The sequence below is a fragment of the Ambystoma mexicanum genome, chromosome 5q (assembly GCF_040938575.1).
Source record: "Ambystoma mexicanum isolate Mex_15411 chromosome 5q, UKY_AmexF1_1, whole genome shotgun sequence".
Classification (NCBI taxonomy): domain Eukaryota; kingdom Metazoa; phylum Chordata; class Amphibia; order Caudata; family Ambystomatidae; genus Ambystoma; species Ambystoma mexicanum.
Window position 1 is genome coordinate 499742971 of NC_090933.1, and position 26029 is coordinate 499768999.

The 26029-nt window shown below is 46.9% G+C and overlaps 1 protein-coding gene across 4 annotated transcripts in view; it reads right to left on the bottom strand.

Annotated features, from left to right (window-relative positions):
* Positions 1-26029, bottom strand: part of TRAPPC8 (trafficking protein particle complex subunit 8) — a 2435788-nt gene that overhangs the window by 1542944 nt on the left and 866815 nt on the right. For all 4 annotated transcript variants that reach the window (XM_069620968.1, XM_069620966.1, XM_069620965.1 and 1 more), the window contains one exon: positions 18621-18721. In XM_069620968.1, coding sequence (XP_069477069.1) covers positions 18621-18721 — 101 coding nt within the window. The remainder of the gene's footprint in view (positions 1-18620; positions 18722-26029) is intronic.

Genomic DNA, 26029 nt, shown 5'->3' on the forward strand with positions numbered 1-26029 from the left:
CGTCGCCACATGATCCTACCCAAGGCCAGCATTCTGGGACGTTTTCTCATACATGCATTGGTCACCCAGATCACCTCCCGCAAATAAAAAGGGGAACAGTCCCCCCCCAGCAGCCTGTGTTCAGGGGTCTCGTCATCCGAGAGCCACCTGGCCACATATTGCAATTGCGCAGCCACATAATAGGCCTCAAAGTTCGGCAGTTTAACGCCGCCTGTCTCGTAAGAGTTCTGCAGTTTCCACAATGCGACTCTATTACGTGTGCCGTGCCATAGGAAATCCCTGCATACACTATGTAACCTCACAAAAAACTTCTTAGGTATCATATAAGGGATGTTATTAAAATAATGCAAAAGCCTGGGCAGTACCACCATCTTGAGCATAGCTCCCCGGCCCATCATCGCTAAAGGCAATCTTTCCCAGAACCTCATGCATTTCTCAATCTTCTCCACGGCTAATTCGGTATTATGCTTATGTTCCTCCTCTGTCGTGTGATACACGTCAATTCCCAAGTACCGGAAAGAGCTCGTCGCCCACGGGATCTGCAGCACTGGCAACCTCTCCACGGGAGTCCCCACATAACCGCCCAGCGGAAATAGTGTGGATTTCTGGGGGTTTACTGCTATGCCGGACAGCCAGGCGTACCTCCCCATTACCTCCAAGACATACTGCAAGTTCTCTTCTGGGTACTTCAGATATAGCAGCATATCATCTGCATACAGTGATATAAGGTGACACTCCCCTCCTACCTCAATACCCACCGGGTCATACTGCTGCCGAAGGTAAATTGCTAAAGGTTCGAGGGCCAATATATACAACATTGGGGACCAAGGACACCCCTGCCTAGTGCCTCTGCCCAACTGCCATCTGTCTGACACCACTGCACCCGTACGGACCCTGGCCAGAGGTGCACTATATAACATCTCGGCCCACCTAATGTAGCCTGGTCCCATTCCAAACCGTCCCAGAACCGCCAGCAACCACGGCCACCGAACAGAGTCGAACGCTTTAACCGTGTCCAATGCTGCTATCGCCATTTCGCTGTCGTCACTACATCCCCATTCAACCACCCTGTGTAGGCGTCTATGATTGTGAGTGATGTTCCTGTTCGGGACATAGCCCGTCTGGTCAGGATGGATCAACTTGCCGATCACTCTCCGCATTCTGGCAGCCAGGACAGCTGTTAGGATCTTGCTGTCTTGGTTCAGCATCGACAGGGGCCTGTAGGAGCCACAACCGTGTCCTGGTTGATTGGGTTTGGGGAGCGGTATTATAATCGCTTCCCTGAGTGATTCCGGCAGCCGCCCCACCTCGAACGCTTCATTAAGCATCTCCAGCATGGGCGGGAGCACCTCCTCTCCATACGCTTTATAAAATTCACTGGGGAACCCATCCGCCCCTGGGGCCTTGCAAGTGGGTAACTGCCTCACAATCTCTTTCAACTCTTCCAGAGTGATCGGAGCATCCAACGCCTCTCGCTCTTCATCACTGACCCCGGGCAGGCCTATGTCTTCCAGCACTTTGTCTATCTCCTCCCGGCTCCCCCCCTCACAATCTTCGTATAATCCCATATAATATTCTGCGAATGCCCTATTTACGCCTTCTTGGGTGTCCGCCTCCTCGGCCTTTTCGGTGATCACCGATCGGATCGGGGATCTCGGGGTCTCGCCGTTTTGTCTCCCCCCGCATGTAGTCTCTCAATATACTTCCTGTAGTTCAGATTACAGAGCCTGTCCCAGTGTTCCGCACACCTCTGTTGCAAGTTAGAGACCGCCTCCGTATCGATCCCACCTTCTTCCAGCTCTCTTTTCAACTCAGTCTCAGCCTTATGCAGATCGGCCAGGACCCCCCCCCCATCAATCCCTTGGACTTCGCAATGGCGATCCCCCGCATTACAACCTTAAAGGCCTCCCATAAAGTACCAGCCGACTTAACACTCCCTGTATTCACCTCAAAGTAAGCAGTTATCTCCTCCCTCATATCCTCTCTGAAGACTGGGTCACTGAGCGCCTCCGCCCTAAGGCGCCATGTTGGTATACGCGCTCGTGGGGGGTAAAGCTGCCATCGCAAGACCAGGGGCGAGTGGTCTGAGAGGACTCTCGCCCTGTAGTCTATATGGTTGCACTCCGCGACGACGTCCGGAGTGACGAAAAAGTAATCAAGCCTCGTATGCAATTGATGCGGGGCCGAATAATGCGAGTATTGCCTCACGCCAGGGTGACTCGCTCTCCACACATCTACCAGGCCGAAGTCCGCCAGCAACGTCTGCAATACTTTGGCCGCCGGGCTGGGCTTGTCCATCTTGTCATCCGACCTATCCTCCCTGGGGTTCAGTACTCAGTTGAAATCTCCGCCCCAAATCACCGTACCCCCCATCCTGACACTAAGTCTCATGCACAGCGTCCTAAAGTATGTCGCCGTGTCCTGGCTGGGAGCATACGTGTTTACAATACACACTACTTTGTTCTCCACAAGCCCCCTTACCATGACCAGCCTCCCATCTGCCTCCACAACCTCCCCAATTAGCTTAAATGGGACATGTGGCGCCACCCAAACCAGAACACCTCTAGCATAGGCGGAATACGTGGATCCCACTACTGTCCCCTTCCACTTCCTCCCTACCAGCTCCATTTTCTCCCATGTCAGATGCGTCTCCTGTAACAAGGCTACGTCTATCTTTTGTCTTTTCAGATACAACATGACCTTGTTTCGCTTCAGGTAACTGTTAAGCCCTCTAACGTTCCACGTTAATATCCTAAGGTCCCCCATGGTCTATCAGTAGCTTCCACCTCCCTCCCAGGGCAACCCGCCTCCCCCCACCTCACAGACACCCAATTCCAGTTTCACCCCCAGGCTCATATAAAAACTAACACACCCCCCACCCCTAACCCACCCAACTGCCCAGCTCCATCCCTGGATCTCAGGCATCCCCGTGTTCGATTCTCTCTGGAAACCCGAGTAGAGAACCCGACGGGGTGTCACCCCACTAACAGTGACAAACCTTAACTCAAACTGGGGTATAAAGAACGGCCCCTGGAGGCTCCTCTCCCTCGCATCCGTATCCGTGCTCACGGACCATGTTCCCCAACTATTAGCGCGTACACATTCTAATACAAATTCAATGACTATATTCCAGTCCCAATGTTCTCAGCCCAACCAGGCCCGCAGCTTCACTTATCTCGTCCCGTTTCATCAGCCGTCCGAACATCTGGCTCCTGAGGGCAGTTTTGCGCGTCCAGCCATTCCATGGCATCCTCCGGGGTGTCAAAAAACAACATCTTGCTCTTAAAGAAAACCTTCAGTCTGGCCGGGTAGAGTAACATGTATTTATACCCCGCTTCCCGCAATCGCCTCTTAACCGATCCAAAGTTCATGCGACTGCGCTGTACCTGCAGGGTATAATCGGGGTAAGCGGTTATGGTCGCCTCTCCCCGTCGTATAGTGCCTCCCTTACGGAAGTATTCAAGGATCCTTTCCCGGTCCCGATAATTGAGGATCTTGGCGATCACAGGCCTGGGCGGGTTTCCCGGTGGTGGCTTCCAAGTTAAGGCCATGTGCGCTCTCTCAACCGCAAACCCCTGCGACAGGGCGCCCCCTGTGATCTCCTGCAGTAACAAGTTTTCTATAAACTCCGTGGGACTATGGCCTTCAGCCCCCTCCGGCAGGCCCACAATGCGGACGTTGTTTCTCCGGGCGCGTCCTTCCGCCTCCTCCGCCCTACTCTCCAAGTTGCCCACACGTTGCACCAAAGCATGGAGTTCACTCTTGTGCGTGGCGCAGTCCGCCGCGGTAGGGCCCATTTCCTTTTCCAAGGTCTCCGTGCGCTCCGCCAGGGCTCGCACGTCCTGCCTTAAGAGGTTCACGTCCTCCTGCACCGGCCCAACCTGTAGTTCCATCGCGGTCTTCAGTTCAGCCACAGCGAGCTGGAGCTTGGTCTCCCACGTCGCTTTTAGGTCCGCTATCGCAACGAGGACCTCTTGGTTTGGTCCGGGAGGCGTCTTGGCGTATTCGTCGAGCGTGGACTGTTTATTCTTTGCTCTCAGGAGTTTATTCGACATGTCTCCCGTCAGAAGCGTCCCTTCTGGCCCCGCTCGGGTCCGTGGCCGGGAGTCACAACACACTCTTCGGGTGTCCCCTGGCTATCACCACAACTCCGACCATCTTAGCTCCTGTTTCCGTCCACCGCAGTCCCAAGGTGGGCCGGGTTGTGCTACACCGTTCGTAACGCCCCGAGGGCGCGCGTGTTTTTTGTAACCCGCCACTGGGGTCCCGTTCCGCACTCTAGGCCTTACGCCCTTCCGCTGACCCGCGCTCCGACACCATATCTTAGGCTCCTGCTACCACTGAAGCCTGGCCTTCACCTCGCGTGTCTTCTGCTGCGTGCCCGCCACTCCCAACCACTGCCACCATGCTCCGCTGCGATCGTCAGGCGCTCAGATCTGCCACTCCTTTGTCCCTTCGTTAAGCGGCGGCGGCCATTTTCTCATCCGTCGAACTCTCGCCTCCAAATCTTCACTCGGCTTCTAATTACGCATTTGCGGTGCGGACCCGTGTAAAAATGTATCCACACGTGCACCCGAGCTTCATGTACGCAGTCATCTCCATCTCAACCGAGTTGCCTCGGTCCTTGCACGGTTTTCAGTCGGATGATGTACGGATCTGCGGGAGCCCCCGTACAGACGCGTCTTTTCACATGGCTTCCTAGCCACGCCCCCCCTGTGCAAGAATACTTATTATGAAAACTGAACTTATGAAATGAACCAAGTTGGGTGTGAGAGTATTGTAGCGCGCAATGCCAAAGCCAAGAGGGGGCAACAATTAACCAAAGTGAATCAACATCCGAAAGGCTAGAGGTCAAATACGACAACACTGTAACATGCATTTCCAAAGACAAAGGGAGGCAATGATAAAGCAAAGGGGATGCATCTGTCCTAAAGAGGGATATTCCAATAAGGGGACATTATAACCAGCGTTTCCAAAGACAAAGAAAGCTTAGAGTGGTACTGCAACCATTTGAATGTAGCAGTCCCAGAACAAGATACCCTGTAGGAGAAAGTTGTAAACTGCATTGCCCACAGCCAAAAGAAATCAGACTGCAGGAGTAAGGCCCTCCTTATAGAAAGGATTAAGGGGGAGAGAAGTGTAACATGCATTGCCTATGGCAAACAGATCAATATGAGAAGGATTGTCCTTTTGTACAATATATATGTAGAATAAATTGTGAACCAAGTGTGTTGAAAGTCAAGAGACTGAATCAAGAAGCAGATGTTGATTCAACTTTCCCCCATTGAAAATATAAGTGTGGAACGTTTGGAAAAGCCTCACCACAGAATACAAGTAGTAGCAGTAAGAGGACTTGTATCTTTGCAGACGAGTACACAGGAAAGGGATAAACGGTGGTTAGTCCTAGCAGGCAAGCGGACCAGGAAGAAGATGCTTTGAAGTACTGCAATGTGGTAGAAGGTTGCGGTGGAAATGAAGTGGTAATTCCACTACTGTTGATGAACTGTTGTATAACCATCCTGACCAAAGGATTGTTTATGAAGAAGAAATGCAATATGATACAGAAGTGATTGGTCTTTAAAGCAAAGGACAGTTGGATTGAATTTTACAAAGTATGAAGAGAGATTCTTTTTGGTTTGCCAAGCAGAAAGCTTTAATAATTGTCTCAAGAGTGAAGAACCATTTTGGAACTGAATTAATCACTTTGCCAAGTGAAAGACATATTGGAACTGTTTATTCAATCTGGAGTGGAACTTGACTAGTGAAAAAAACGTTCCTAAACTGACTTGTGGTTACAAACATCCTGAACCGATTCATCCAGGGGAAGGGGATCCAACCCTGGTCACAAGGATTCCTGTTTATAACCTTTGTGATTGAATTTATATGTTATTTTGTGAAGTTTAAATCACCAAGTGATTCTTGTATGCTTTTGTTGTGTTCATTAGTGCGAGGGACAGATATTTTGGACACTACGTCATTTTCCTTTAGCCTTGGTTTGCTAGGTAGGGAAATCCTTGCTAGGTTAGGGAAATATAGGCTTTCATCTCACCCTTTATTGATTGAATAAAATGGGGACTTGTGAGAAAACTCCATCTACATGTCTGCCTCACATTTCTGACCCCTCACAGGACACTATGCATTTCCTCAGGTGGATTGAGTGTGTACTACATAATACACTCCTAGCAACACTGCATGTAACTACACCATTGCAATATTCCACATGAAGATGGAATAGCCGATTCTTGCAAAACCCTCCCAACGAGACATGCCAATCTGAGCAATCGCAGAACTCCCGATATTCATACTTGCAACTGTTTCAATGGACGAAACTTCCTAACCAACACAGAACGGTGATCAACATGCAAATCTGTTTGTGGCAGGCATCAACATCAATCGGAGAAACGACAAACACTCCTACAATACATTCATGACATTTTCATGATTTCGAAAATTGAAGATTCTATGAAACAATTCCATGAATCACTCAAAAGCTTTCACCACATTATATTCACAATTAATGATTCCAAGGTAGGCATACAGCTCTCTGGGCACCTCCATCCCTGTTAGAAGAAATTGCCAGCTGGAAACAGCTGTACACAGGAAACTCACAGACAGACAAATATCTGCATAGGACAAGTTTCCATCCGTGCCACACAAAAAGATCTCATCTACAGGCCGACATTTGGGTGGTTGCACAAATGCTTCACCAAAAGCGCACGCAACTCATTGCTCCCCACACATCATTTCTGCAAAAGGGACACTGTTTTGATAAATTTACAGGGAGTTTGTGCACTGAAAATGCCAAGAGAACCTGCTACAATACAGATAAAGCAGAACTACAGAAGGAGCACTTCTTATTGTCACCTATCACCCAACATTAATGCAACTGAAGAGGGTCCCCAAGAGCTGCCCCCTCCCCGTGGGTGATGCTAGAGAGGTGAGCCCGCTCCGCAATACCCTCCTTAGGGCAAGAGGCAAGAAGGACCTCACCGGGAGAGACTCCTCCTTTAGGGTAAGGACTCTTCCTGTGAGGTACTGCCTAGAGGATATTCTAAAATAACCTCTTCAAACCTTCCCCTTGAAAATCTACATGAAGAAAATCAATGTGTTATTGTCAACAGGAAATCTTGGACAATGGAGACAGAGAAGAAAGACCAAGGAGTTCTAGGAAAAAGCCTTACTGCTTTGTAAATACTGAAAGGCGAGGAGCCTTGGCATGAGTGAAGAACCTGAGAAGTGCAAAAAGGCCAGAATGCTGACTCGTGAGAGAGACTGGATGTGCAGCGTCCTGCAGCTGCACGGGTGAGAGAAGCCTAGAGAAACGTGATACAGCCTGTAGCAAGGAAACTGAGAAACTGAACCAGACGCGAAAGAAAGACGGAAAGTAGTGGAGTGACCACGGAAGACTGCTGGTGGACCAAGAGTGCCTAGAACAACCCCAAAACCACTACTCGTCAGCAAACACGGGGAAAACCAGTATAGAAAACACTTAACGGCCATCTATCAAGAAGAGACAGAGGAAAAGATACAGAGGAACAAGAGACCAAGCTGGGGAGGGAGAGAGAGCGAGAGAGCGGGGAAGGTGATTCATTATTGAAATGCGTATACTAGTCGCAGTCAAGAGAAATATATAACATTGCTACTAAGAGTGAATCAGAATTATTATTGGAGTGCTCATTCTTGTCCCAGTCACGAGAGACACTTAAGTGTCACAAAAGAGGGTGAATGAGAATTATTATGAGAGTGATCAAGACAAAGTAGGCCCAGTTTAAAAGAAAACAAAGGCAGAAAAGATTTTTAGAATAACATTGAATAGGAGATAAAATCAAGAATAAAGAACAGAGAAACCAAAGACTGAAGTGTATATAAGGAAAGGAGATAATTCAGGAAAAAAACTATTATTGGATAGCTACTACCTGTGAAGAGAAGGGAGCAACTTGGAAAACCAAGAGCCAAAGACACATGCCCAACGAAGCACTGAAGGAACTGCACAAACTCATACATAAAGTAACCAGAGACTATTTGAAGATTAAATATTGAAAACAAGCTGGTGGGAAACCAGATTACGGGAGAAGGGAGGCATCACCTGGTCTTTATAATAGTGGTAAGGTTAGAAAAACGTTTTGGGATGGTGAACTGTTTATTTTCAACACATTCATCGACGACTGACGGGCAGTTTAGGTAGTTTTGTTAGGTAGGTATGCCTCATACCATACGGAAAGATAGGCATTTTTCTTTCTGTTAACGAAAGAACAGTGAAATGGCTAATCACAGCATGCATCCTTCTGCTTACCGTCCACATGACCTAAAAGCAATATTAAGCAGGGATTAAGTACTGGAAGACACTTTCAATTTAACCCTGCACCCTGCCACCCCTTGATTGCATACATGTAACCCAACAATCTAGTACAGTCTCAGACCAGAAGCCCAATTTTACTGGATCAAAAATAAATGACACCTGATGAAATAAAACTGTGCAACATTAGGGTATGTAACACCAACAAATCTGCACCAGAAGTGCTTTAAGAACCCCATAGAACCAGATAATACAGACTGAAGTGATGTACAATAGGGATGTAACGGTATTACGGTATACCGTTAAAGATACCGTGAACCACTTAATTGAACAATAATAACCGTCACATTGTTTATACCGGTGTACCGTTCATACTGTTAAGTTTGCTTTTCAATCTGATTTAGAAAGGCTGCAGTAAGCAACTGCTGCACAGTCTTGGTCTTGCACTGTTGGATGTGCCGTCTGCCAAGTAGTTTCAGTTGGAGCAGTTTTTAATGCCATTCCATAAACCACACGTGCCTGACACAAAATCAATATGTTAGCAATAGGAAGAATAAATACAGTGCCAAGAAGGAAAAAGGTTTACTTTGGGTTGGCGGTTTATATATTTATAATGGATAATGTTTTCTAAACATATGACAATGGGGGATTTCCCTGGTTCCATCATTGAATTTACATATAATAAGTCACAGTGCGAAATTTACTCATCTCTGTGGGTATTCCCTGCTGCCATACCAAAGTGTAACATGTCCGTGATTACTGAACACCTTTTGGCCTGCAAGTAAACTAAAGGCTGTAACGTAAAGAGAGAGTGCGTGTGTGGGTATGCGCACAAGCGTATACTACCATCAGACTCCATTGATCTGTGGCATGCAGGTTACCAAGATGGCAACATGTTCATCTTCACCAGTAGCCAGTGGGGGGGCTAAAAGCCGAAATGACCACTTAAGAAAAGCTATTCAGTTTGCTTTGCCAGTCGCAGCAGTGCTCCCCCCGCCCCTCCTCCTCTCCACACGTGTGTTTGGTGGAAGCAAGGGGTGGCATTTCAGTGGAAAGTATTTTGAAAAGCCCAATTCTGGCCCTGGGTTCCTGGTTTTGTTTGTGATGATAAATCTGACAATTCATGACCTTTTAGAAAATATTTGTTAAGATTAGTTAACTCCACCTGCTATACCGCGATAACCATGATATACCGTCATTTGGCAAGAAGGTTATTGTACTGTCCTAAAACTAATACCTGGCACCCCTAATGTACAACTACAAATAATGAATCAAAATGTACTTCATCCACTGCAAGAAATTCCTGCAACGAAAGTACACATGTGAAACTTGACAGGAAATGTGTGGAAGAATGAGCCTAACGCAGACATACCACCTTGAAACACAAACAAGAAAAACGCCAGCGGAATAGTGCTTCAAGCAGAATGGGCATATCACTTGTTGGTTTTGGGATTAAAATACGACCTTACACATACAAGACACAGATTGTACAGAGTTTGGGTTTCGAGTCCCACTATGGGCTATGGGTAACTTTAAATCTTTGCCCATCAGATAGCATGTAATGTGAACACTGGTAATGTACATTTAAGGTTCATGCAGGTGCTAATAATCAAACTCAATTGCTAAAATGGAGGTTACGTAGCACCTGCCATACCTACAAAAATACTGACAGTTTACTATTCATAGCATTATAAACACTGGCATAACTGGGGTCCCTGCACCTCCTGCGGTGAGGGGGGCCTCATCCGTGTCCTGGGAAAGGCCCTTCACATTTTTTTTTAAACAGAGAAAAACAAATGTTTCTTTTTGGAGTACTCTGCCTTCATAAATATTTTTTTTTACAGTAATAATTTCTTTATGAAGGCAGAGTGAGAAAAAAATATTCTATTTCTTTATGAAGTCGTGGGGCGGGGTCTCATTACGAGGTTGGCGGTAACCCGCTGTTGTACCCGGCGGGTTGCCACTGAACTCGTAACACCATTTCCGACACCTAGGTTCCCGCTGCTACCGGGACATTACAAGTCCCAGCGGACCGAGGAGCTCGGTGACTGAAAATGTTAGTCCCCATGGGTTCACGGAAGCACTGGCACCGTCACCAACGGTGACGGTGCTTCTGTGATTAATCTGCGTACTGGGGCTGCTGTGCCTGCCTGGGTCAGACATGTCGGGCGCAGCAGCTCCAGCAGACAGACTGAGTATGGCGGTTCGGAAACAAGGGTGTCGGTAAGCTTACCAGCACCCTTGTTTCCAGACTGCCACACTCATAATGAGGCCCATAGTTTCAGTTTGAAGTCACTGTGCCTTCAAACTTGTTTGATTTCTTTTCTGTTTTGGTTCTTTACAGAAATAATTTCTTTATGAAGTCAGAGTGACTTCAAAAACAAACCATTTCATTTTGAAGTAACAGGACTCCCCTCCACCCCATGAAACGGGGGCACACCGATCATCTGCAGATGACGGGAGCAAGCATTCCTGGCTACTGCAGGGAGCTGAAGGTCTCGTTCACAGGACCAATGGATTAAAGGTGTGAGTGCGTGTAAGTATGTGTATATGTATGTAATGTGCATTAATGAGTGAGTGCATGATGCAGCCTGGGTAGGCCTGTGTGAGTGTATGGTGAAAGTGTGCACACTCAAATGTATGGGTGTGTGAGTGGATGGTGAAAAGGTGCACACTTAAATGTATGGGTGGCTGGGTGTGTGTGCATTTATGTGTATGGTGTGTGTGCTTGTGTTCAGGGGCTCAACAAAACCAACATTTTGGGAAACCCCTAACCCTTCAAATGTTGGGGGAGGTGCTAACTTCACAAGCGATGGGGTAGGGGGAAACTTATTTGTGTGGGGGCATCTAACTTCTTTATGCATTCTAATGAGACTATTCTAGTGCAGCTTCAATGTTACAAGAAGTTACCTCTCCTTTATGTCTGAAAGCACCCACTTATGGACTGCAGTGAGAATGAGCGGTCTCCTGTCCCCGCTATGCCCTTCCAGTCACTCCGCTGTCATGCAAGTACTAAACCCACATCACGATTTCAACTGCCTAAAAACGAATACTGAAATGCTTTACATTAGTATTTGCCGGGCCTTAACCAAGAAACAGGTGCCGTTTAACATCTGTGTCCTGTTCTGTCTGGCAACAGCATTGTAGGTCAGCCAGGTCGAGTCAACATAGCCTAAAATTTTCAGGGGCTCAGGGAGAGGACTGAAGCCCATTCAGATCAATTGCGTTGTGCCACTGCTTGTGTTTAATGCCATGATTACTTATTGTTAATCTTCATTACTCGTATCCCCATTCTTCCTCATCCTAGTACTTGTGTATGAGGCCCTTTGCCTCCTACACAAGCAATGGGATGAGGTAGCGGGACATGGAGGTAATGCCTGGCTTAGTTACCTGTAATCTTCATTACTTCCAGGCCCACTCTTCCTTGTCCTTACCCATGAGGGAAGGTGCCTCATACATCAGCACTGGGACAAGGAAGGAGGACGTGGAGGTAATTCTGGGCCTATGTACTGATTTTGGGGGTTGGAGCAGGATGTTGAAGGGAAAGGGGATGTGTGGGGTGCAGGGATTGTGGGATAAATCACAATGGCAATCAATCTCCAGGCTAAGCAGGCATGATATGTGGTATTAGTGGCTAGAGAAGCATTTTGGTGCAGCCAGTCTAGTCATTTCTTAATTTGGCTTGACGTTCTTTAACTGGGCATCTCTGATAAAGCAGTTCTGCTAAGTGTAATTACCTGGCCAGACTGGCATTTGGTTGCTGCCAATCTCGCTGTTTCCTACTGTGGCATTCTATATTTGTCTGGGCATCTTGGATAAAACAACCATGATAAGTGTTATTGCTTTGACTGCCATTTTGGTGCAACCAGTCTAAGTATGTCTAAATGTGGCATGGCATGCTTTACTGTAGTGTTATTACGTGTCTAGACTGGTCTACATTGTACAGCCAGTTGAACAGGTTTTCATTTGGCATGACATTTTTAATAGCAAAGCATTCAATTAATGAAAGCATTAATGCTCCTGTGCACTGTTGTTGACATGCATGTATTGGACTTTTGGACTGGTGTTACCGTACAAAAATTTTTTCGCAGAAAGTGTGCTGTATAATTAAATGTATAATTTATATATTTATATGACGCAGCACGCTCGTGCCTATTGCGCAAGCGTGGTAATCTAGGCCGGCCCAGAGTGTTGCACGACCCATGATTTGTTGCCGAGCTGAGGGAGAGGGGTGGGGGCGGCCCTAAGCATGGCTCGCAGGGGGGTCCCCAAATGTGTTACGACACTGATTATAAAGGGCTGTTGTAAAGTATTATTAAATGTTAGAATCACTGCAGTCTGTCAGTATCAGGCCTTGCAAATCACTAACGGACTTGAAAATGATCAACTTTGGTGGAGATGGTTTGAACAATACAATTGTGTTATGTGAAATTCATAAATTATAAGGAATGCTCCTGGCTTTACAGTATTTGTTCCACATACCGTCTGCATTTATCTATATTTATTTTCAAGTTATTTGATCTGTATTTAGCCACATTTATATTTGCTCTGTAAGTTATTTTCCACATGCATTTCAATTAAAAATGGAACGCTTTGATGCAAGTAATGGAAAGCTCAGAGGTGGATTCTTGCACAAGAAGATCCTTTTTCATCTTAAAAACAAACAGCTTCTCCTTATGCTGACGTAATAAACATTCAGTTAGTTCAATAAAAGTTGCAACATCTCAAACCTTTGTGAGCATCAGATAAAAGCGTCATAGGACACATTGGTGGTTCACGGTATCATAGGCCGTCACAGACCAGAAAGGATAAAGACACATGATGTGTTTTTTTTCCAGAGGTCTTACCTCATAAGCAGATGAGTGGATTGTGGGCCTGAAACTTCATGTAGAAACAAATGCTTCCCACTGGAGGTTTGAAGTTGAGGCATGGCGTTTTAGTCAGAATTTTTCCAATATAGGGAGTGTTCGCAAGAAGTTGGGTGGGTCTGTTGGATCTGCAAAGGCTTTCTTCAACAAGATCTTCATCTTGTATCCTGGCTTGCAACATTATGCGTTACTACTGACTTCTGCAATAGTATTCACTCTCCCCTCTTGCTTCTCCACTCTTTCGACTAACTCTCCGTTCTCTCCTCCTTTCCCTTCTCCTATCTCTTCCCATACTTTCTTCTATGCACTTACTGTATCAGAATTGTCCCTGGACCTACTATGATAGCAACCTCATCTGTCTCCTACCCTTACTGGTTTTTTCCTCCCCAGCACCCCTCCAGCAACATCTGAAATGTCGTCAGGCCTAGTATGATAGTTGCTTGTTTTGTTCCTCTCCTACCTTTCTGCACCCCTCTCCCTCATCTCTTGATTTTCTCCGGCTCTACCAGAAATGTCGTCAGGCCTAGTACGGTAGTCGCCTGTCTGTTTCCATTTCCTTCCCACTCTCCCCATCCCTTCCTTATCTATGTCTTAGCTCTTGCATTAACTGAAATGTCGTCAGGCCGAGTACGATAGTTAATTTCAACTTCTAAGAAAAAGGTACAACAAGGGCCATTACCCAAATAAAGGAATGGTGGCTGGTTTCTGACAAAACCTGCACATTTCTAATGGGCACCAAGTTACTCTTATAGAATTCCACCTTCTTTGGGGCAGAGCCTCGGGTCTCTGGTTTCTTTCACCCCGCCTTGAGGTTTGGGGGTCTGGTTTCTTTCACCCCATCTTGAGGGCTGGTTTCTCTCACCGTGCCTTGGGGTCGGTGTGTCAACCTGGCTTGGGTCAGGTTCTCACCTCCTAATGGGGTTTCCCCGAGGCCTCTCTGCCCACCACCCGGTACCCGGGAGTGACGAAGTATTTCTGAGTAGTGCTCCTTCGGGTGGGGTCCCAGTAAGGTGTCATGGCTTCTCTTCCCAGGGTTTTTCCTCTGGTTCTGCATCTTTTGGAGTCTTGGCACCCTTCCCACTGTCTGTCTGCAGGGCTTCTGCTTCTATTCGTCACAGCGTTTTAGTCCTGCGCGGATGTCCACTTCTGCTCATTGCTCTCCGGCACCAGGCCTCTTCGGTCCGATTCCTTACAGGCCTGCCGTGTTTTCTGCAGGGTTGTCCTACACCCTCGTTTGGCAGGCTGGGTGGTTACTTCTGCTCTGCTGCCACTCATCTCAGGAGGAGGTTGCCCGGCCTCCGCTGCTCTGCAACTGGCTCTCACTCACTGCATCCGAGTGGATCAGAGCTTTATTTTCCCCACAACACAACGGTGTCTCCATCCCTCCAGATATGGACAGTGTCTGAAAAGGGTCAGAAACCACAACAGCCATTCCTGTGTAGAGTTGCCAGTTATCACAGAGGCAGAATACAATATAACCAATAAAGTGATTTGTTTCTTGGGACACGGGGAGTATAAACCCGAGCCCTATCTACGGATTGCCTTTCCTCGAATATGGGGGGTAGCGGGATGGGGGGTTACCCCATGTAGGTGTTGGCATGCTCTGTCCCACAGAGGTTAAGCATAGCAGACTCACCTCCCTAGTCCCCAACAGGATGGCTCCACCTTGGGGAGAAGGGACAAATTCCCTGGATTCATCAAAGCCTGAATCAGAGGAATAATGAATTACTTAAATTAACACCATTCATGGAGAGGATCAAGGCAGAGTCAATGTAGTCAATACTTAACATTACTGTCTCCTTAAAGTGTCAAATCTGGGAAGAAATGTCATAACTACAGAGCTTGCTGATGGGTAGGTGTTGCTATTAACTTAGGAATTCAATACTTTTCTAAACAGTTTTAACATGCCTATTGCTATTGTGTGGTTTATTTTGTCTGTTGATATTCTGTCAAGTGATTAATCTCTCCTTACCCGCAGAAAAAGCATGCATTGCTCTGCGAAACTCATACTCCTAAGATTCTTTTGGTCACGAGTATGGTGGAGGTTGATAACTGCTTAAAGCTGAACCATTTTATACAGTCTCCCTTGCAATTGCTCAGTATCATGCGTTTCCTTCATGACACAGCCATAACTAAGCCAAACATCTTTACTGCCCATCTGCATTAATGGACACATTTTTTGCTCATTGAGGATTAGGGTGATTTTTCCAAACCTCTGATCCCGCCACAATGTGTCACCTTATGTTCCTTTGGATTGATTTACCAGTGAAAAGATACATGGGTTTCCTTTTTTGCTCCAGTTTACAGTAGCCAACCTTTACTAACCTCATTCTGCGGCACACCAGTCCTTTCCTGCATTGCATATTGAATTGTCCATGGGTGACAACCTACTCTCAGGAAATATTCCACTGAGGGGTTCAGAATCACAGTTGATAGACAAGAGCATAACTAATAGCTTTGATTGATTGATATTTTATTTCTATCGCGCTCGTACACAAGTGTTTCAGAGCGCGACAAGGCAAGGGAGGGGAACAGGAGAACAAAACAGCAATCTTACTAGGCCCAGTGACATTGAGAACGCGCAAGTGCAGGGGGGAGGGGAAAAGTGTATGGAAGGGGGAGAGGTGGAAAGTGCGAAGCAGAGGAGAAACAGATAAATAACAATAAATAAATAATAAAGGCAACAAACAGTGGTAATGCAGCCAGCAATTTGCAAGTGCTAGGTTTAAGGCAGCAGACAGGGTAGTTCTGATAAGTACAGGAAGAAAAAGGGGGAGCTGTATGGGTACAGATAGATATCAATGCAAGGGGTGGCCCGGAAGCAGTGCGGGAGGGTGGTAGGATGAGCAGGTACCTGGGCCCAAAGGACAAAGGGTGGCCAGGTGCATGGTGCCAGGAGAGAACAGATCAGCAGGGGAGAGCGGGGGCGAAGGCAGAAGAAAAGAAGGTGGTCTTGCGGTGCTTCCGGAACCAGAGATGGTTCTCCTCAAGTTTTAGAGTGGCAGGGAGGCTGCTCCAGAGGGAGGCCCAAGACAGAGATCTACCCCCAGTTCATTTCTTAGAAAAACGACTGACCCTGAGGGAGTTGGAGGTAGAGGAGCAAAGAGCTCGAGAGGGGAGGTATTTGCAGAGGGATAGCTGAAGGTATTTTGGACCCAGGCACCAGAAAGCCTTGTGGACAATGCAGAGGGGTTTGAATTTAATCCTTGCATCCACTGGGAGCCAGTGGAGAGATTTCAGAGCTGGAGAGATACGATCCCAGGGCTTGAGGCCAAGGACAAGTCTTGCAGTCCTGTTCTGGATTAGTTTCAGAGGACGGAGAGTAGAGGCAGGCAGATTTAGATAGAGGCTGTTACAATAGTCCAAGCTAGAGAGAACCAGAGCTTGGGATACCATGAGCTTCTGGGGGAAGGAGAGGAAAGGCAGAGTACCTCTGAGGAGGTGCAGTCAGAAATGTGACTTTTTAGAGACCTCAGAGATGTGGGCGGAGAAGGAAAGGGAGGAGTCAAAGATTACCCCGAGGTTCCTAGCCTCGCAGGTGGGGGTAGGAAGAGGGCCAAGGGAGGCCAGCCAGAGAGTGAGGGGAAAGGATGGTGAAGGTGTGCTGATGAGGAGGATCTCCGTCTTGCTGGCATTCAGACAAAGATCATTGGCGGCAAACCAATCTTGAATGGCAGTTAGGCAATCGGAGATGAGAGAGGGAGAGGAGATGGCAGAGGGCAGCCTGAAAATGAGCTGAGTGTCGTCAGGGTAGCACTGGAAATTTGAGCATAAAATGGCAATGCAGTGGGCGAGAGTTGCCAGGTATTGGTTGAAAAGCCAGGGCGAGAGGTTAGACCCCTGGGGAACACCACAGGTAGAGAGGAAGATAGATGAAAGGAAGGACCCAAGTTGGACCTGGGAGGGTCGATCTGAGAGGAAGGAGATCAGCCAGGCCAGAGCCTGATCAGTGATACCCAGGTTTTCACAGAGACGGTTGAGCAGGATGGTATGGTTGACTGTGTCGAAGGCAGAAGAGAGATCGAGGAGGATGAGGACAGAGGGAATGTTAGAGTCAAGGCTGGAGAGCAGATCTTCACGGATGTTCAGGAGAGCAGTTTCCGTGCTTCTGGCAGCTCTGAAGCCAGACTGGTGGTCATGGAGACAGCCAACAGAATTGGAATGAAGGTTAAGCTGAGAGATGGCCAAATTTTCCAGGAGTTTGCCAAGAAAGGGAGTAATGGAAATTGGGCGATAGTTAGCTGGCCAAGAAGGATCAGCTGTGGGTTTCTTGAGAAGAGAATGCACAAAGGAGTGCTTCAGAGGGGAGGGGAAGGATCCCGAGGCAAAGGAGTGGTTGCAAAAATCAGCAAGGGCTGGAGCGAGGGTGTCAATGTGGTCCTTGATGGTTTTTAGAGGAACAGGGATGAACCTGTTTTGAAGAGGCTTTCATAGATCGGACTTGTTTAGCAACCTCGTCAGGGGTGAAAAGAGGAAAGGACAAGAAGGATGGTGGGAGGGTGGCTAAAGGAGGGTCAGCAAGCACAGATGGAGAGGGAAGAGGAGGGGTGTGGGGGGAGAGGGTGGACAGGATGTCCTGGGTTTTTTAAATGAATTGAGAGGCAAGGGCATTGCAAAGAGCCTGGGAGGCAACAGGAGGGGTAGAGACTGCAGCAGAGTTGGCCAGCTCCTTGCAGATTTTAAAGAGTTCGGCCGAGTTGTTAGATGCCGCAGAGACATGAGCTTGAATGTGGACTCTCTTCTTGGTGAGGACAGAGGGTCGGTATTGCCTTTGTAGCTGGCGACAGGCCAGTTTGTCAGAGGATGAACAGGAAGTCCTCCATTTCCTCTCAGCGGCCCTACACTTACATTTAAGTGTAGCTAGGTCAGAGTCCTACCAGGAATTGCACTTGGCTTTGGACTTCAAACAGATCCTCATGACAGAGGCAAAAGCATCAAGCGTATCAGAACTTGAAGAGTAGAGCAGAGACAGGGCTGTGTCAGGATGTGAGACAGCCAGAGGTGGAGGGGGTGGGTGGGTGGGTGGGTGGTGGGGAGTAGCTGCAAGTTATGGCATTTCAGTTTGAGTATATGCGATAATAGGATTCAAAGGAATCCATATGAAACAATAGGATTACTTGAAAATCTGCTGGCTAGAAGGATTACCTTCCTCCACTTCCGACGGCTTAACGGGCGGCTTCAACTCCCCGGTCTCAGAATGCCTCTGCAAATGTGTTCTGAGAGGTGGCCACATAAGCCTGAAACTATTATTTTCCTCAAACATTAATTAAAACTGCCATCCCAACAACCAATAAGGGTCTCACCGCAACAAGAAATATCCCCTTCCTTAAAGTGCTGGTCAATGCCATGGCTAGTTCAACTTCCATCTCAAAATATTAATAAGTATAAGCCACAAAAAAAAACAGAGACTACAGTAACAAAGTAAACACTGATAGAGGATCCTTATGATAACCTACTTGCAAATGTCTCTGTATGTCTGAATGGCTGTATCCATATAATGAGCCGGGTACGGTCGAGGAGCCCCAGGCTGCAGAAAAGCTGCTATGGCTGCCATTTCCTGTAGAAAAATAAATACAAGGTTCATGATTTAATACCTTTATCTTGGTGCATGATTGAACACCCATACCTTGCATCAATTTAAAGGATTAATTTCATTAATGGTCTGCAGGCTGTTTAAGTAAAGCATTGTCAATTACTGCAGAGCATAATCAAAAGGCACAACTTGCGAAGAAATAAAAGATACTCACCAGTAACTACTGTACTCCAGTCCACAGTCCCCTTTTCCTCCATACTGGTTGGGAGTCCATGCCACATGGACAGGAGTGGAGACTTTTACACCACAAAAAAAACTTCCTCTGTAAATTTGTCACACACAAGGGCGTGCCTGGGAGCGCCCGACGATGCTACTCCTTCCACCGGCATCAGTCATTAACCTGTCTTCTATCCGATTTACGGGGGACTGAGGGTGGGTTGAATCGACAAAAGGGGGCTATGGATACATCCCATCCCCTTCCCTCCACATTCATGGGACCTTTCAAAATAAGAAGCAACTTTGGGAAGGGGGAAACCCTATTGGCTCAAGATAAGATTGCTTCGGGCAGTCGGTCCAAAAATGGTTCGAGAGCTGGAACTGAGTTTGCAACAATAATGCATGCAGAACGCAGATGATGCAGACCATGTGTGAGCCCTGCTGATCACATCCCAAGGGATGTTGCGCTAAAAATCCGTAGCTCTGGCTCCATGGTGTGAGCATGAATGCCTTTAGGAGGCTTGTGTTTTTTTGCATGGAGGAGCAGGGCCTGAAACTAGCCACCTGGCAATAGTGGCCAGAGAGGTGAGGACCACTAAAAGTAACAAAAAGGGCATCAAATCTCCTAAACTACTCGATGCAGTTCAAGCTCAAGTGCTCTCCTGATACCAAGGGAATGAAGAGCGACATCCGACAAAGACAGGGTGTTTGTAAAAAAGGTGCGCAAGACCCTTCATTGATCTGAAATGTGGGAACTACTTTAGGCAAAAAGGTTGGATGAGGGCATAAAAGTGTGGAAAATTGTATAATGCTCAAAAGCCAATAGAGCATGAATTTCACTGACTCTGCGTGCAGATGTGAGAGCCACCAGAAGTGCAAACTTGCATGTCAGAATCTTGAGTGCAGTGGAGGCTAAAGGGTCAAAGGGTTTGATAAAAGGACAATGTTCAAATCCCAAACAGGATGCGGTCTCTTGACAAAAATTTAGTGTCTGGTGGGATCCTCAAGGTGTCTGAAAACAACCAGGTTGGAAGTGGAAATAGACATACAGGGTAGTGTGATGGGTCCCGATTGCTGGCAGATGAGATCAACAGGAGTCATCCTTGATTACAGAGGCTTGTAAGGAAGGCATGGTATCAAAGTAAGACAGACAAGTGACCACAGTTCAAGGGTGTTTATTGAACTTTATCAAGGGTGTGAAAAACTTCTACCTAAATCTAAGATGGGAGCAAGCTACGACCATCGAATAATATTGCAGTCCTAGTGGAGTCTCATCAAAATAAAAGGGCCTATACCTAAAAACCTATTGCCAATCCTTACCACTAAGTTACAAATGCTGTGGGAAAATGTTCATGAAAAAGAAAAGTTTTCAGCACGGGACAAGGCGGTTCACTCGAGCATAGCACACTCTTGGCCTTTTTCGTCACGAGGACACAATTTCATTACACCCATCACGGCTTTCTCTGCCCAAGTCTCTCAAGTTATCAAAAGTCTCTGGCTTCAGAGGGCCGGAAGTATTCAAGTAGGACGATTCACTCTTCACCCCGGATTCCCCTCAGCCGGGCTCAGAGCTTCTTTTTACAGTTAATCTCCCTCAGTCGGGTTCGGACTAATTGCAGTTCGTATGTCTTTTCTCGGGTGACTCACTCTTCACCCCGGATTCCCCTCAGCCGGGCTCAGAGCTTCTTTTTACAGTTAATCTCCCTCAACCGGGCTCAGACGAAATGCAGTTCGATTATGGCTATGAAAGACTTTTGAATGTGCACAGAGGGTTTGGCTTGAGCCGTTGCAGGACCACTTCGATGTTACAGATCACAATTTTACACCCCAAGTTGGATACCTAACAGACCTTAGAGTGAGCACCCACATGTTGCCGGACCACTTTGTATATAGTATCTTGGGTTGCGTCCCAAAGTTGAATCACAAAGTTCATTTGTTTCTTCATTTCCAAATACACTTGCATTGATGAGCAACGCTTCACATACGGTTCTATTTAAAGAATGTTGCTGCTTGTAACCTTGGTTTTGGTCTACCATCAGTCTCTCCAACTAGGAGGCTATGCTGACTTTATTGGAGTTGTTTTGTTGCAGGAGCCAATGACAGTACCACAGCGGCAAACTATCCTTCCCGCCTCTGCTATCGATTCAGGAGCGCCCCGGGTACCTTCGACACACAATGCACCTTTCTTCAGCTTTAATTTCCAGTCTTATGTTTCTTATTCTTGAGGGTTCTTGAAAGTAGCAGCCTTTCTCCTAAAAGGCCAAGGGTAACTTCCTTCTTGCAACTCTTTCTGGTCTCGCCGTCTTTCTCCTTATATCAAACTGCCATCTTGGAACTGTTACTTCCCTGTGCGTTTTGCCTTGCTCAGGGTGTGCTTTCGTGCTCCGCATTTTATCTGTGTGGGGCAGTGTGATGGAATAATTGTCTGACTCTGCCTGACCTTCTTGGGACATGTCATGTATACAGGCCGGGTGTTCGTCTGTTGTCACTCAAGGTGAACTGTCCGTGAGAAAGTGTTTGCGTCGGAAAAGTGGAGGAGTTGAGCTCCTAGATATCCTACCTGGTATGATGGTGAAAAGGTGTCATTGGGAAGGGGATAACGCGTCTCACCCTCCGGTGTCCTACTTCCACTCCACGAGGACTCCTCACACAGGTGATCCTCCTGCACTGGTCCACTCCCAGGAACTGGATCCAATAGCGAGGACTGTGTCCTGGCCACCTGGATGATAGATCCACAGGGACTAACGGGTGAGATATCTTCAGGTTTCTCACAGGCTCCAAGGAAAAAATATACTTCAGAGGGTAGGTCAAGGGATTGACATGTATGTCCAGAGCCTCAGTAACATAACCTGGTCCAATTATTTCTTTAATGGGCATGGGTAGATTAGTTCCTGGCTGCCTAAATTATCTCCATATTTTCTGCTGATGACCTATGGTGAGCTGTGCGTGAAGCATGCTGCTCAGTTCAGTAACTAAGGGCAGGGGTAAGACGCTGCCCTGCTGTGGCTGAGATCATGTGTTACTGGAAGGGTAATCGATCCCTCCCTCTAGGCTTCAACTTTGCCGGAGAACCAGATGAGCTGGCAACTGAGGGATTAAAAGGATGAGAGTGGCATTCCAACAGCTGGAGAACCTCTCCAGAACCCTTGGGAAGAGAGGAACCGGAGGAAAAGCATACCCAGAGTATAACCCAATTGATCAACAGGGTATTATAGAGTTTCTACCCACTCCTCCCCTGGTGGCAAACAGAGGGCACTTGGCCGTGACAAAGAGGGATACTTGTGGGTGTTATGCTCACCTTGTCTCTGCAGAGGCGTTGGGGCACGGTTGCAGCCCTCCCGGGGGTGAGGTCGCTCGGGTCCGACTTCGCGCACTGCGCTTATGTGGTGACTGGCGGTAATAGGTGATGCTGCTCGGGACTGCTGCTGTTGATTAGTTTTGGTGAGCACTCCATCCTGCTTCTTCTGCCTGTGGCGCTTATATGATCTGGACCGAGTTGCTTCACTGGTCCCTTGCACGTGGTAGTCCAGTCCTGCTGTGACTAAACCACCATACTTCAGGTAAGTGTTCCTGTTTGCCTTTGTCTTTCCTCGTCTGTTTTTCTTGTATTGTAAAGTTTGTTGTCTTGTATTGCTGTCTGTTCCACTTTTGATGTTTGTTCTTTTGCTTTCTTCCCTTGCAGGTGATGTTGCCGGCCCAGCAGAAGCTGCAGAGCTCGATGCGGCAGCCGGAGGGAATGAGGAACCAAGTTGCAGCGGTACAATAGCTGGTAAGTAGTTAACTAGGGGTCACGTGGGGTTCAAATGCGGCACGGTTCTTCTTCTTCTTCTTCGGGTCCGAGTTTGTGGATGCGGAGTGCGGTGCTGTGGCGTTGGGATCAAGATCACTGGACGTCAGGAGACGAGTCTGCAGATGAAGCAATGAAGCACCGGTTTGCTGGAGGCGAGTATGCAGGAGAACGCCTGGTTTCAAAGGTAAATAAACTGGTCCAAGCGGTGGGGAGCGTCACGTTGCAAGCTAGTGCACAGTAACACGAAGCACTGGCCTTAAGGATGGAGAAGCATATATAGCAGAGCTTCGGAAGCCATGCCCACCAGGTTCAGCCTGCCTGCCACACCCGATGAGTCAGCACATGAAGACCAGGCCTAGGGAGCCACATCCGATGAGTCAGCACATGAGGATGTTCTCTGGAACAAAGGCTTTCAGCTCCTGGAAAGTTCTTGTAAAATAACAGCACTCCTGCACTGAAATAAAGTAAAAGCATTCCTCCTGCACTGAAATAAAGTGTTCCTGCTCACATCTCTATATGAGCCTGGCGCCAAAGGCACAGGGACTGAGTCCAGCCAGGGCCCTTGTGTTTATGGGTCCCAAAAGGGACATAAGTGAATCAAGTGACCCATGAGATGGTGTGATTTTTGTGTTCTGGGGCCTGTGGCCATGACAACCTGTGCCACGGCAAACTAGAACCTAAACTGTCGGGGAAAACCTCATCAAAAGCAACAATCTTAGAGCCCTCAAACGTAGTGGAGGCTACTCCCCCTCCCCAGGACGGCCAGAGCCCTGGACTTGCCACAAACAGCAAGTCCTATGGCACTCCTGCCATGACATTGTCTTCAGCTTAACATGAACAAATAAGCACTGTGAAACAAAAGTTTACCATAGAAGTACACCCTATAATAGAAAAAGAAGATTTGAGGAGTCCGGTGGAAGGCGCTCCACCTTTGATGTCATACAACCACCAAGATAAGAACAGTTCAGGGGCAAGACCAACTATTCAGGAAAACCCAATATCATCAAATGAAGCCGTGACTCTCACAATCTCATATTCCAAACTGAGCATGAAAACAGTTTTAGGAAATTCTTTTGAAGATGACGATGACTTAATTAGGCTCCCTGAGATAGGGTCTTTGCCTATCTAAATTACACAGGAGAGAACTAGAGAAAAAAGTCTGTCCAAAAGAACACGCAACGCCTCACAAAAGATCACCAAACCGTGGGCATAAGCCCAGGGTTATCGTGCATCTAAAAAATAAAATATTCAGTGACAGTAAGAACCTGCATAAACCAACAAACTAACCTAAAAGCACCAAAAGAGCCGAGTCCTCAGAGATCCTCGACGAAATCCAAAAGAGATCTTCTAGAAAATGTCTTTATGAAAAGAGACATTCCTTCAGAAGCAGGAGCAAATGATATTTTGGATGCAGATATATTTGAGGGAATTAATGTCCACCTTGAGAGATTGATCTTTGGGCAAGATTCGACAAAACAGAAACTTAATAGCATCGACCAGCTACACCATGCCTCTATCTTAGATACCGCCCTGCTGTCACCACCTTGATGCAAGACCATTTCAAATAATGCTCTACAGAAAGAGCTTGATGCCAGCCTCCCAACGTCTACCAACAAAGAAATACCAACATTGAAACTCAGAACTACAGACAATGTAAACCCGGGAGCTCCAACACTAAATATTTTGGTGACTGAGCAGTTGAAGATCAGGAAGAACAAAACCCTCTAACTCCTCGACCTAGGAGGAAGACTGACCAGGTGCTATCAATCAGAAATCTCCTTCCAAGTACGCCACTACAATCACAACGTTTAAGTGACATACCGCAAACAAAAGATACTCGCCAGAAAAACCTGACCTTTTGAACATTATGGCCACGGTCACAATAGCGTTGGCACCGTTTAGAAAGCTTTATGAAGCTGTAAACGATACGCTTAAAGACCAGACAGACATCACTCGTAGCACTTATGCACACCAAGCTGAATTACCTAGAGGGCTTCATAACGGCTAAAGACTTGGAGCGACATCCAACAACCAAACAAAGATTGGAGTCTGCCAGAACCCCTCCTGATTAACAAAATACAGGTACTAGTCATTTGATCAAAACCAGCAACGGCTTTGCGGCTGCTACACAAACAAAGGTTCAAGAGAACCAAGAACTAATTGATCTAATTACTGGAACGCAAGCTGGAAGGCAGCTTAACCCCTGGAACCAAGCAACAAATATGCCAATAACTGAAGGCAGAACAAACGGTGATTCAGCGATACCAAAAATTCAAAAGTCAAACAATGGAAAGAGTGGAAGAAAGCAAAGCTAAAACGGCTGTATCATCACTGACCCAGAGGTTAGTTTAAGTGCCACAAATTCTTCACCAGATTTCACAAAAAAGGTGAAAGGAATGAATGGAAAAAAACGATTTCACCTTTGAGATATTCAATCAATCAAATCTGATGAAGGAGAGTGGCACTGTATCAAAAACTACACCACAAACCGTCTGAGAACCGATAGAAGCCATCAGAAAAGGTTCCGAAAAAAAAACGGACCAATAAAAATCAAGACAGAGGATTTTCACTTGAAACTAAAAGAACAAAGGTGGCTGGAAATGCGCCAAAACATGCAGCAACACATTAAAAGTTGCTTTGGAAGGTGGCGAAGATATTTCAGTCGACTTGATGAACATGAGCATGTATGTGATCGAGATCTCAGTCTGAAATCAACAACGTACCAATACAAAAAAGAAAAGCTGATGCCTGTGACAATAACAACTCTAAGAACGAGCCAAAGAAAAAGGTTTTTATAACTGAACCAACATCCCCTCCTTTTGTAATTGTGCAGTCCAAGAGTGAAAGGCCCCCACAGACCTACAAAAAGTGCACTAAACGAGGCTCGGACAATGAGCCAAGGCAAGAAAGAGAAAAGAAGCTTGAGGCTAAACACAGAAGCAGAGACGACTAACACCAAGCGGGATCTAAAGCGAAGACCCTGTTAACTGGGAAAAGCAATCTATTTAACAGATCATCTCAACGCTGTGATAAGGAAAGTATCTGAAGCCCAGCCCCGAATAGAAAACATGGTTGCAGATACAGCAATGAAAGAACTTACTCAACTGATGGGCAGGGTTTGTACTTGGACACAAGAGGAAGAAAAACAAAGCTGCTGACTAGAAAAATCCACAGCTCATGTACTTAGAACGCACACACAAACGCGGTGATAACCTAATTTTGAACAGAACCACCATACTGGGACTATTGAAACGAATCCCGAACTTGCGCCAATTACAGAATGAAGACATTTGGATAGTGGAACCTTGTCCCAGCGGTCAAAGAGA